The sequence below is a fragment of the Hyperoodon ampullatus genome, assembly GCF_949752795.1.
Source record: "Hyperoodon ampullatus genome assembly, chromosome: 3".
NCBI classification, from domain to species: domain Eukaryota; kingdom Metazoa; phylum Chordata; class Mammalia; order Artiodactyla; family Ziphiidae; genus Hyperoodon; species Hyperoodon ampullatus.
In genome coordinates, this window is record NC_136916.1 from 87,525,540 (window position 1) to 87,538,734 (window position 13,195).

Consider the following 13,195-nt stretch of genomic DNA (forward strand, 5'->3'; position numbering starts at 1 on the left):
CTGGCCTTGCTGTCTTCCTAGTTACTTTACCTCTAAAATGTCTGCTTTCCTAATACTGATACTAATCATAATGTAAGAGTTGGCTAACAGTTTTCAGGTTGCTTCCTACTTTTTAAAAAAATCTCAGAAGCAACCTGAAAACTGTTAGTATATGTCATGCCATATTTTAATTAATCCTTATCTTTCTTGTTGACTTTAAGTAAGGATTGTGCAGCTAGGTCTGTAGCCAAGAGACTTGACTAGTCTGAGACAGTCCTTTATTACTGATATTTTCTTCCTTTTGCTTTAATTCCTTGGGTTACCATATAGTTTATCATTCAAACAGGATGCTTTTGAAGGTGAAAGAAGGGAATACTATTAATATTACACCTGGAAAATAGATGTAAACTGGGATTGACCAGAGCAAATCAGTACATATGATCTTCTTTACTTAAGCCACTCAAATATATGCACTCTTCACAAATAGAGGATGTGAAGTTATTAGCTTTGTGACCATAAAGAAGCTATATGATCTGTCTGGGCTTCTGCTTTATTTTGGTTTTGGCCTGTAAAGTGTGAATAATGTTTATTCCTATCTCAGAGAGTCAATGGGAGAATTAAGTGAGAAAATGTATGTAAAATATTTAGCCAAGTTCCCAACATAAATACATTACATTTTACTTGTATGATTAATGATAAGTAAGATGAGCTTTGCATAACTTGCTTTTCAAATGACAATTTCTTGGAGTTAGAAGTGTTAGATTGCCTTGATATGACCAGTTTGGGATTCAAGTTAACCTTAACCAGACCTCTATTCTCATTTCAGATTTTTGGGTTTCTGATATGCTTGGGAATTATTCTTGCAATAGGAAATTCAATCTGGGAGAATCAAGTTGGGGACCAATTCAGAACTTTCCTCTTTTGGAATGAAGGAGAGAAGAACTCTGTGTTCTCAGGATTCTTAACATTCTGGTCATATATTATTATTCTCAACACAGTTGTACCAATTTCTTTATATGTGAGGTAAGATGAGAGTTTATACTTTGGTGAAGCCATTTCATCAAAAGCCTTTGTTCTGTGTAATCATTTTTTTTGTTTTAAAATTACAACAGTGAGATAGATGTCTCCCTCTAACTGCTCATGATCTGCTACATCTGTTACAAATGAGGGAACTAAGCTGTTCAATTCGTTTAACTTTTACATTTTCAAATTTAAAAAAATGCATTTCATTTTCTTCTTGATTTGGTTTCTTAGGAATGTTTTCCTTTGGAATACATGGACTATGATATAATCTCATGCAACCTGATGAGTTAGAATTGGGTTGATGTTGGGAAAGAAATGGAAGAATATTTGGGGAGATCTATTGAGATGGTGCCTCTCTGGCACTAGTCTGGCTCCAGATACCTGGATTCAGACCCTATTCTACCACTTACTAGCTCCATAACCTTGGGCAAGTTACTTCACCTTCTAGTACCTCAGTGTCCTCATTTTAAAAATTGAGAAAGTAATAGTTCTACTTAAAAAGATTGTATGAGGAATAAACAAACCTGTAAAGCTCTAAGACAAATGCCTGACACATTGTAAGAGCTTAATGATATTAATTTTTACTATTATTATTAGTAACTATCAGTGAGTACATGGAGGAGTTGAAATATAGTTGGTGGCACTTATTCATTGTTGAATAAGAAGTATGGTTCATAACTCCCTCTACAACTTGATCTGTCATTTCTAGATTTGGTCCTACAAACTAGATCTAAAATGGTCTACCTATCTATATATAAGCACACTTCTCTCTGTCTCTGTCTCTCTGTCTTGCTGTCTCTCTCTCTCTCTGTTTCTCTCTCTGTTTCTCTCTCTCTCTCTATATATATATGTGTATACATATATGTGTGTGTGTTTATATACATATATATATATATATATATATATATATATATATATATTTGATAAGGCTTCGAAGTTGGCCCTAGAATCTGTACCTGAGACATTCCTGATCCTAATCCTACCAAGACTGAGTCAGATGGTCCCAAAGACACTGGAGCCAAGATGAGACTTGGTTGTTTGACATTATTATTATTTTTTTAAATTAATTAATTTATTTGTTTTCTAAATTTTTGGCCTTGCCGCATGGCTTGTGGGATCTTAGTTCCCCAATGAGGGATCAAACCCATGCCCTCAGCAATGAAAGTGAGGAGTCCTACCCACTGGACCACCAGGGAATTCCCTATTCCCCTTTTTTAAGGGCGAAAAAGAAGAAGGTGGTAAATCCAGGATGAACAAAACTATTAAGAAGTATAATCTTAAAGGTAGCTCCTCTCCAAAAATAGAAATCATAACAAACAGAACTGCATTGCTTTAACTTAGACTGTGTTCATCCAGCAGCCCTCTACTGAGTGCCTGCTGGGTGCCAGGCACTGTGCTAGGCATGGGGACATGCACGAATATGGACATGCCTTCCCTGGAGCAGCTCACAGTCCAGCCTCCCTCGACAGATTAGAATTGAAGTCCCTTGGCAGCACGGTGTCCCCATGTTTTTTTTGTTGTTGTTTGTTTGTTTTTTTTAGTATTAGTTTTGTTGTTGTTTGTTTCTTTGTACTGCAGGTTCTTATCAGTCATCAGTTTTATACACATCAGTGTATACATGTCAATCCCAATCGCCCATTTCAGCACACCAACATCCCCACCCCACTGCGGTTTTCCCCCCTTGGTGTCCATACATCTGTTCTCTACATCTGTGTCTCAACTTCTGCCCTGCAAACCAGCTCATCTGTACCATTTTTCTAGGTTCCAGATACATGCGTTAATATACGATATTTGTTTTTCACCTTCTGACTTACTTCACTCTGTATGACAGTCTCTAAATCCGTCCACGTCTCAATAAATAACTCAATTTCATTCCTTTTTATGGCTGAGTAATATTCCATTGTATATATGTACCACATCTTCTTTATCCATTCATCTGTCGATGGGCATTTAGGCTGCTTCCACGACCTGGCTATTGTAAATAGTGCTGCAGTGAACATCGGGGTGCATGTGTCTTTTTTTTTTTTTTTTTTCTGTACGCGGGCCTCTCACTGTTGTGGTCTCTCCCGTTGTGGAGCACAGGCTCCGGACACGCAGGCTCAGCAGCCATAGCTCACAGGTCCAGCCGCTCTATGGCATGTGGGATCTTCCCGGACCGGGGCACGAACCCATGTCCCCTGCATCGGCAGGTGGACTCTCAACCACTGCGCCACCAGGGATGCCCCATGTGTCTTTTTGAATTATGGTTTTCTCTGGGTATTTGCCCAGTAGTGGGATTGCTAGATCATATGGTAATTCTGTTTTTAGTTTTTTAAGGACCCTCCATATTGTTCTCCATAGTGGCTGTATCAATTTACATTCGCACCAACAGTGCAAGAGGGTTCCCTTTTCTCCACACCCTCTCCAGCATTTGTTGTTTGTAGATTTTCTGATGATGCCCATTCTAACTGGTGTGAGGTGATACCTCATTGTAGTTTTGATTTGCATTTCTCTAATAATTAGTGATGTTGAGCAGCTTTTCATGTGCTTCTTGGCCATCTGTATGTCTTCTTTGGAGAAATGTCTATTTAGGTCTTCTACCCATTGTTGGATTGGGTTGTTTGTTTCTTTAATATTGAGCTGCATGAGCTGTTTATATATTTTGAAGATTAATCCTTGTCCGTTGATTCGTTTGCAAATATTTTCTTCCATTCTGAGGGTTGTCTTTGGTCTTGTTCATGGTTTCCTTTGCTGTGCAAAAGCTATGAAGTTTCATCAGGTCCCATTTGTTTATTTTTGTTTTTATTTCCATTACTCTAGGAGGTGGATCAAAAAAGATCTTGTTGTGATTTATGTCAAAGAGTTTTCTTCCTATGTTTTCCTCTAAGAGTTTTATAGTGTCCAGTCTTACATTTAGGTCTCGAATCCATTTTGAGTTTATTTTTGTGCATGGTGTTAGGGAGTATTCTAATTTCATTCTTTTACATGTAGCTGTCCAGTTTTCCCAGCACCAGTTATTGAAGAGACTGTCTTTTCTCCATTGTATACCCTTGCCTCCTTTGTCATAGATTAGTTGACCATAGGTGCGTGGGTTTACCTCTGGGCTTTCTATCTTGTTCCATTGATCTATATTTCTGTTTTTGTGCCAGTACCATATTGTCTTGATTACGGTAGCTTTGTAGTATAGTGTGAAGTCAGGGAGTCTGATTCCTCCAGCTCCGTTTTTTTTTTTCCCCTCAAGACTGCTTTGGCTATTCGGGGTCTTTTGTGTCTCCATACAAATTTTAAGACTTTTTGTTCTAGTTCCGTAAAACATGCCATTGGTAATTTGATAGGGATTGCATTGAATCTGTAGATTGCTTTGGGTAGTATAGTCATTTTCACAATATTGATTCTTCCAATCCAAGAACATGGTATATCTCTCCATCTGTTGGTATCATATTTAATTTCTTTCATCAGTGTCTTACAGTTTTCTGCATACAGGTCTTTCATCTCCCTAGGTAGGTTTATTCCTAGGTATTTTATTCTTTTTGTTCCAATCGTAAATGGGAGTGTTTCCATAATTTCTATTTCAGATTTTTCATCATTAATGTATAGGAATGCAAGAGATTTCTGTGCCTTAATTTTGTATCCTGCTACTTTACCAACTTCATTGATTAGCTTTAGTAGTTTTCTGGTGGCATTTTTAGGATTCTCTATGTATAGTATCATGTCATCTGCAAACAGTGACAATTATACTTCTTTTCCGATTTGGATTCCTTTTATTTCTTTTTCTTCTCTGATTGCCGTGGCTAGGACTTCCAAAACTATGTTGAATAATAGTGGTGAGTGTGGACATCCTTGTCTTGTTTCTGATCTTAGAAGAAATGCTTTCAGTTTTTCACCATTGAGAATGATGTTTGTTGTGGGTTTGTTGTATATGGCATTTATTATGTTGAGGTAGGTTCCCTCTATGCCCACTTTCTGGAGAGTTTTTATCATAAATCGGTGTTGAATTTTGTGAAAAGCTTTTTCTGCATCTATTCAGATGTTCATATGGTTTTTATTCTTCAATTTCTTAATATGGTGTATCACATTGATTGATTTGCGTATATTGAAGAATCCTTGCATCCCTGGGATAAATCCCACTTGGTCGTGGTATATGATCCTTTTAATGTGTTGTTGGATTCTGTTTGCTAGTATTTTGTTGAGGATTTTTGCATCTATATTCATCAGTGATATTGGTCTGTAATTTTCTTTTTTTGTAGTATCTTTGTCTGATTTTGGTATCAGGGTGATGGTGGCCTCATAGAATGAGTCTGGGAGTGTTCATTCCTCTGCAGTTTTTTGGCAGAGTTTGAGAAGGATGGGTGTTAGCTCTTCTCTAAATGTTTGATAGAATTCGTCTGTGAAGCCACCTGGTCCTGGACTTTTGTTTGTTGGAAATTTTAATCACAGTTTCAATTTCCTTACTTGTGATTGGTCTGTTCATATTTTCTGTTTCTTCTTGGTTCAGTCTTGGAAGGTTATACCTTTCTAAGAATTTGTCCATTTCTACCAGGTGTCCATTTTATTGGCATAGACTTGCTTGTAGTAGTCTCTTAGGATGCTTTGTATTTCGGCGGTGTCTGTTGTAACTTCTCCTTTTTCATTTGTAATTTTATTGATTTGAGTCCTCTCCCTCTTTTTCTTGATGAGTCTGGCTAATGGTTAATCAGTTTTGTTTATCTTCTCAAAGAACCAGCTTTTATTTTTATTGATCTTTGCTATAGTTTGCTTTGTTTCTATTTCATTTATTTCTGCTCTGATCTTTATGATTTCTTTCCTTCTGCTAACTTTGGGTTTTGTTTGTTCTTCTTTCTCTAATTCCTTTAGGTGTAAGGTTAGATTGTTTATTTGAGATTTTTCTTGTTTCTTGAGGTAAGCTTGTATAGCTATAAACTTCCCTCTTAGAGCTGCTTTTGCTGCATCCCATAAGTTTTGTATCATTGTGTTTTCATTGTCATTTGTCTCTAGGTATTGTTTGATTTCCTCTTTGATTTCTTCAGTGATCTCTTGGTTATTTAGTAACGTATTGCTTAGCCTCCATGTATTTGTGTTTTTTAAGTTTTTTCCCCTGTAATTCATTTCTAATCTCATAGCGTTGTGGTCAGAAAAGATGCTTGATATGATTTCAATTTTCTTAAATTTACTGAGGCTTGATTTGTGACCCAAGATGTGATCTATTCTGGAGAATGTTCTGTGTGCACTTGAGAAGAAAGTGTAATCTGCTTTTCTTGGATGGAATGTCCTATAAATATCAATTAAAACTATCTGGTCTGTTGTGTCATTTAAAGCTTCTGTTTCCTTATTTATTTTCATTTTGGATGATCTGTCCATTGGTGTAAGTGAGGTTTTAAAGTCCCCCACTATTATTCTGTTACTGTCCATTTCCTCTTTTATAGCTGTTAGCAGTTGCCTTATCTATTAAGGTGCTCCCATGTTGGGTGCATATATATTTATAATTGTTATATCTTCTTCTTGGATTGATCCTGTGATCATTATGTAGTGTCCTTCCTTGTCTCTTGTAACATTCTTTATTTTAAATCTATTTTATCTGATATGAGTATAGCTACTCCAGCTTTCTTTTGATTTCCTTTTGCATGGAATATGTTTTTCCATCCCCTCACTTTCAGTCTGTACGTGTCCCTAGGTCTGAAGTGGGTCTCTTGTAGACAGCATATATATGGGTCTTGTTTTTGTATCCATTCAACAAGCCTGTGTCTTTTGGTTGGAGCATTTAATCCATTCACGTTTAAGGTAATTATCGATATGTATGTTCCTATGACCATTTTCTTAATTGTTTTGGGTTTGTTTTTGTAGGTCCTTTTCTTCTCTTGTGTTTCCCACTTACAGAAGTTCCTTTAGCATTTGTTGTAGAGCTGGTTTGATGGTGCTGAATTCTCTTAGCTTTTGCTTGTCTGTAAAGCTTTTGATTTCTCCATTGAATCTAAATGAGATCCTTGCCAGGTAGAGTAATCTTGGTTGTAGGTTCTTCCCTTTCATCACTTTAAGTATATCATGCCACTCCCTTCTGGCTTGTAGAGTTTCTGCTGAGAAATCAGCTGTTAACCTTATGGGAGTTGCCTTGTATGTTATTTGTTGTTTTTCCCTTGCTGCTTTCAATAAGTTTTCTTTGTCTTTCATTTTTGCCAGTTTGATTAATATGTGTCTCAGCATGTTTCTCCTGGGGTTTATCCTGTATGGGACTCTCTGAACTTCCTGGACTTGTGTGGCTATTTCCTTTCCCATGTTAGCAAAGTTTTCAACTATAGTCTCTTCAAATATTTTCTCTGTTCCTTTCTCTCTGTCTTCTGCTTCTGGGACCCCTATAATGCGAATGTCGTTGCATTTAATGTTGTCCCAGAGGTCTCTTGGGCTGTCCTCATTTCTTTTCACTCTTTTTTCTTTATTCTGTTCCAGAGCAGTGAATTCCACCATTCTGTCTTCCAGGTCATTTATCCGTTCTTCTGCGTCAGTTATTCTGCTAGTGATTCCTTCTAGTGTAGTTTTCATTTCAGTTATTGTCTTGTTCATCTCTGTTTGTTTGTTCTTTAATTCTTCTAAGTCTTTGTTAAACATTTCTTGCATCTTCTTGATCTTTGCCTCCATTCTTTTTCTGAGGTCCTGGATCATCTTCACTATCATTATTCTGAATTCTTTTTCTGGAAGGTTGCCTATCTCCACTTCATTTCATTGTTTTTCTGGGGTTTTATCTTGTTCCTTCATCTGGTATATAGCTCTCTGCCTTTTCATCTTGTCTATCTTTCTGTGAATGTGGTTTTTATTTCACAGGCTGCAGGATTGTATTTTTTCTTGCTTCTGCTGTCTGCCCTCTGGTGGATGAGGCTATCTAAGAGGCTTGATGAGAGGCTCTGGTGGTGGGCAGAGCTGACTGTTGCTCTGGTGGGCAGAGCTCAGTAAAACTTTAATCCACTTGACTGTTGATGGGTGGGGCTGGGTTCCCTCCCTGTTGGTTGTTTTGCCTGAGGCAACCCAACACTTGAGCCTACCTGGGCTCTTTGGTGGAGCTAAAGACAGACTCTGGGAGGGCTCACACCAAGGAGTACTTCCCAGAACTTCTGATACCAGTGTCCTTGTCCCCACGGTGAAACAGAGCCATCCCCCACCTCTGCAGGATACCCCCCAACACTAGCAGGTAAGCCTGGTTCAGTCTCCCTCGGGGTCACTGCTCCTTCCCCTGGGTCCTGATGTGCACGCTACTTTGTGTGTGCCCTCCAAGAGTGGAGTTTCTGTTTTCCCCAGTGCTGTCGAAGTCCTGCAATCAATTCCCACTAGGCTTCAAAGTTTGATTCTCTGGGAATTCCTCCTCCCGTTGCCGGACCCCCAGGTTGGGAAACCTGATGTGGGGCTCAGAACCTTCACTCCAGTGCGTGGACTTCTTTGGTATAAGTGTTTGCCAGTCTGTGAGTCACCCACCCACTAGTTATGGGATTTGATTTTACTGTGATTGCGCCCCTCCTATCGTCTCATTGTGGCTTCTCCTTTGTCTTTGGATGTGGGGTATCTTTTTTGGTGAGTTCCAGTGTCTTCCTGTCGATGATTGTCCAGCAGGTATTTGTGATTCTGGTGTTTTCGCAAGAGCGAGTGAGAGCAAGTCCTTCTACTCCACCATCTCGGTTCCTCCATCGACATTCCTCATCTCCAGTATTTTAACAATAAACAAAATCACCAGCTCTAAATCCCCACTAATTTTTACGAGCTTCTTTTTCACTCTTTCCAAAATCCTAGCTATGAAGAAGCAAGGGAAGTTTAATGTAGAAAATCCACACTTGTTTTGGAGAGCAGTCAGGAAACTGAAATGTCAAGTTGTGGGAAATTGACTGGAAGTAGTGGCATGTGGTCACAACACCACAAAATGCTTTGGGCCTTCTGGAGCTGTGGTCAGAGCGGGCTCTATTTAAAATGTATCCTACTGGCGATTCTGAGGACCTCTTATGCTTGTATCCAATTATAAAGTCTGTAGTAAATCCTGCTCTTTGCCAGAGGAGCTATGGTCAACTTTTATAGCTTTCCTTTTATGTCGAAATAAATAATAAATGCTCATAGTTGCTTACCATCTGCACACGTGCAGTTTCATGTGTCCTCACGAAGGAAGTGTATTTCGTATACACTCTTTCTTTGAAGTGCATTGGCATTTTTCATTTAATGATTTTTACGATTGTTTTTTTTAAGACCAAGGCTAGAATCCCAGGTTCGTTTTCCTTCTAATGTGTCCCCCACAGTGGCAGAATGAAAACCTATTTGGAGTAGTCTGAGCCCAAGTTCTGGTCTTGTCACTGCCACTAATAGCTGTGTGACCTTGGAGAAAGCACTTGGCTTCTCTGGGCCTTAGTTTGCCTATGAAATATGTACTCTAAAATGAGCAGATTGAGATAATTGATTTCTGAGTTCCTTTCTGCTCCAAGTAATATCACCTTACCTCTAGATAGCATTTCATATTTTACATAAAGTGCTTTTACATGCATTATCTCATTTATGTCTCCCCAAAATCTTTTGAAGTAGTTATTGCTGAACTTCTTTTATAAATGAGATGATTTTTTCAGGATTGTGGAGCTGGTTAGGGACAGAGCCAAGATCCAAACCCAAGTCTTCTAACACTTGGCACATTGTCTATGTCTGAGCTGTGCATGATTTATTAATCAGCCAAGACATCAAGCAAAAAAAAAAAGAGGCTAGAATTTTCTACCTGTTGGTAAGCCATGGTATTGATGAAGATAAATGTGAGCATTTTTGCTCACCAAATAAGAACAGTGATTCTGAGTTCAGCTTGAGGGAAAAAAGCATTCCAGGGAATTTCAGGTTGCTAAGACAGAGATCTGGAAAAAGAAATCACAGGTATTTCTGATTGGAGGGATGAAGGCCTTCTACAAAAGCTTCCATTATGCCTTTGAATAGGTACAAGGAATAAATTAGTGCCATGTCAGTTGAGGATAAAAGTGTAGAATTTACTTTGAATGCTTAACAATTCCATGTGAGCATAGGACATTGATTTTGGTAGGGTATTTCTATGCTGTCAATTTATCTGTAGTGTTAAAACATACCCAGCTACAGTTTTTTAATACATCATCTTAAGAAGTGCAGCTGTTGTACTCCCAAGGAATTAGCTTTTTAGTGTTTTTTCCAAAACAAAAGAAACTCGTTTCTATGTTGCTTATTTTGCCTCAGAATGGGTGGAATAATAAGCCCTGTTCTTTGACCGTCCAGGCAGAAAACACTAAGCAGCTTGATTATACTGACTCTGAGCATTTGTCTCCTTTTCTCTGCTATTATAAAACAAAGAGCTGAATGTTCCATTGTGACTCTCCTAAATGCTCTTTTCCCAAACAAAAAGGATACTCTTCCTCTCTACAGACTTTTTTTTTTTTTAATTTATTTATTTTATTTATTTTTGGCTGGGTTGGGTCTTCGTTGCTGCACGCAAGCTTTCTCTAGTTGTGGAGAGCAGGGGCTACTCTTCGTTGCGGTACACGGGCTTCTCATTGCTGTGGCTTCTCTTGTTGCAGAGCACAGGCCCTAGGCACGCAGCCTTCAGTAGTTGCAGCACGTTGTCTCAGTAGTTGTGGCTCACAGGCTCTAGAGCACAGGCTCAGTAGTTGTGGCGCACAGGCTTAGTTGCTCCATGGCATGTGGGATCTTCCCAGACCAGGGCTCGAACCTGCGTCCCCTGCATTGGCAGGCGGATTCTTAACCGCTGCGCCACCAGGGAAGCCCTCTACAGACTATTTTAAGGTCTAAGAATTCAAATTAATTTAGAGTACTTCCACTGACTTGAACTGTAACACAAAATGATCAAATTCTGTTCTCCATTAATTTTGCTTAGATTTTTAGGGAGATACTTTACTTTTAGATAAATGAAAGCTTCAAATGATTGATCAGTTACCTGCATAATGCCATTTTTATGGCATTCTTAAGGTCAGGTCTTCATTCACTTTACCAAATGCCTGAATTCTAGTCTTGGTTCTGTGGTTAATTATTTGTGTGACCTTGGGTTAGTCACTTAACCTCTCTATGTCTTAATGCTCTACTTGGTGAAATTAGGGAATAGAGGGTCAGATTTCTCATTCAACACTAACTGACTGCCTATGACAGGTAAGGCACTCTGCCTGGTCCATGGTAAGTGCTAATGCTTTCTGAGTGAATGGAATAGGAAGAACAAAGCTGAATTAGAACAGCCAGCAAGGAACTTACAAGGAAGTGGGGTGGGAATGATATGAAGAATAAATCATGATAAGATAAGGTATAAATAAATACATGCAGAATATGACATTCATTTTTTTTTTTTTTTTTTTTTTTTGCGGTAGGCGGGCCTCTCACTGTTGTGGCCTCTCCCTTTGCGGAGCACAGGCTCGGATGCGCAGGCTCAGCGGCCATGGCTCACGGGCCCAGTGGCTCACGGGCCCAGTCGCTCCGCGGCATGTGGGATCTTCCCAGACCAGGGCACGAACCCGTGTCCCCTGCATCGGCAGGCGGACTCTCAACCACTGCGCCACCAGGGAAGCCCTGACATTCATTTTTATATCTTATGATTCTACAGAGTCATAGTGTGATTTTTTAGTTTGCGTGAAAAAAAGTGTTACCATTTAAATAGTTAGAAAACGAACTGACAACCTACCATTGCTGGGGAGGGAAATATAGATGTGTCATGTACTTATAGAACTAGAAGCATAGGATTTAGTGCCCAGAAAGGACTTGGGTGTCATCTTTTGTCTTTAAGGAGACAAATGTTCAGAGTTAGCATAATCAGGCTGCTGTCAACTTTCTCAATTTACAGATGAGAAAACCAAAGCTTAATTCTCATTAACATCAGAAATAACCTATGAGTCCCTGCTTTATTATTACTATTTTATACTGTTCTGGATCTTCTTGTTAATGTACTAACGCATGCAACTAAAATATTTATGAACAAAATGAGACATGAAACTGAAAAAAGTCTCTTAGAAAGAAGAGCAGAGACAATGTGATTATAAACCTAGAAAATCCAAAAGAATAACTGTAAAACTCTTAGTAAGATAATTCAGTGCAATGTTGTATTTTGTAACATAATCACTTTTTTTAATATTAAGAAAAGCTTTTAGTATTAAAAACACTTTCCTTTAAGCCAAAAGCAACTAAAAAATTTTCCCATCAATAAAAAGATACAATGTCCAGGAACAAATCTATCAAGCTATGGTGTGGACCTATGTGAAAAACAAAGCGAAACAAAACAAAACTAAACACTTTACCAATAGAAGTACTTTTTCAAATTTGAACTCCTGGGGAGATTTATCCTTTTTCTTGAAGTTGTGTTTAAATGTTATAAAATATCCATTCTTTTCAAATAATTAAGAGGTTAATGTAACTTTAATAAAAATTCCAAATAAGTTTTATGAGAAAGTTGATACATTGATTCTAAAGTTTATTTGATGAATACATTGATTCTATCAAGAGGAATAGAGTGATTACAGCTAAGAATTTTTGAAAAAGAAGAGAATAAAGATGTTCTTACCTCTTTCCAGGTATGCCAAATTTTATAAAGCTACAATAATGAAAACAAGAGGTACATTAATTAACACATTAAGGAACAAAATTGAAATGCCTAAAACAGATTCTACAGAAGAAATAATTTATATGTGACATGGAAGCATCTCAACACAGTAGGGAAAGGATTCAATGTTCAAATGGTGATGAATAAACTTTGTAAAAATTGAAATTAGCTTCTCTATGCACATCCTTCAGAAAATTCTAATTGCAATAAATAATTAAATGTGGGGAAAATACCGACAAAGAACTAGAAGAAAAGTATAGATATCTGTATATATATAATCTTGCCATAGGGAAGGCCTAAGCAAAGCTCCCTGAAAAGAAACTATAAACAGAAACTATAAACTATTGATAAATCTGATTGATTAAAGAGAGAAAACTTCTTTGTGTCAAAAATAGTGGAAACAAAATTAAAAGATGAATGATAAACTGGGTAACATACTGGCATAATGTATATAGATACATGTGCCATATATATATATCTACAATTTTTACAAATCAATAAGAAATACACTAATACCTGAATAGGAAAGATGAAATAGGCAGGAAATGCAATTAGATAATTCTGAGAAGAAATACAACTGGCCAATAAAATTTGAAAAAAAAAATTCAACTCACTGATAAGAAAAGAAGTGCAGTCAACAGTAATGAG

General features: G+C 37.8%; 1 protein-coding gene across 1 annotated transcript in view; it reads left to right on the plus strand.

The window, feature by feature from the left end:
• The window catches only part of LOC307049560 (putative phospholipid-transporting ATPase IM), a gene marked incomplete at both ends in the record, with an annotated part of 113,946 nt that extends 112,940 nt beyond the window's left edge, over positions 1-1,006 (plus strand). Inside the window, one exon of the mRNA XM_079699117.1 lies at positions 806-1,006. Coding sequence (XP_079555243.1) covers positions 806-1,006 — 201 coding nt within the window. The remainder of the gene's footprint in view (positions 1-805) is intronic.
• Positions 1,007-13,195: the final 12,189 nt, after the last annotated feature.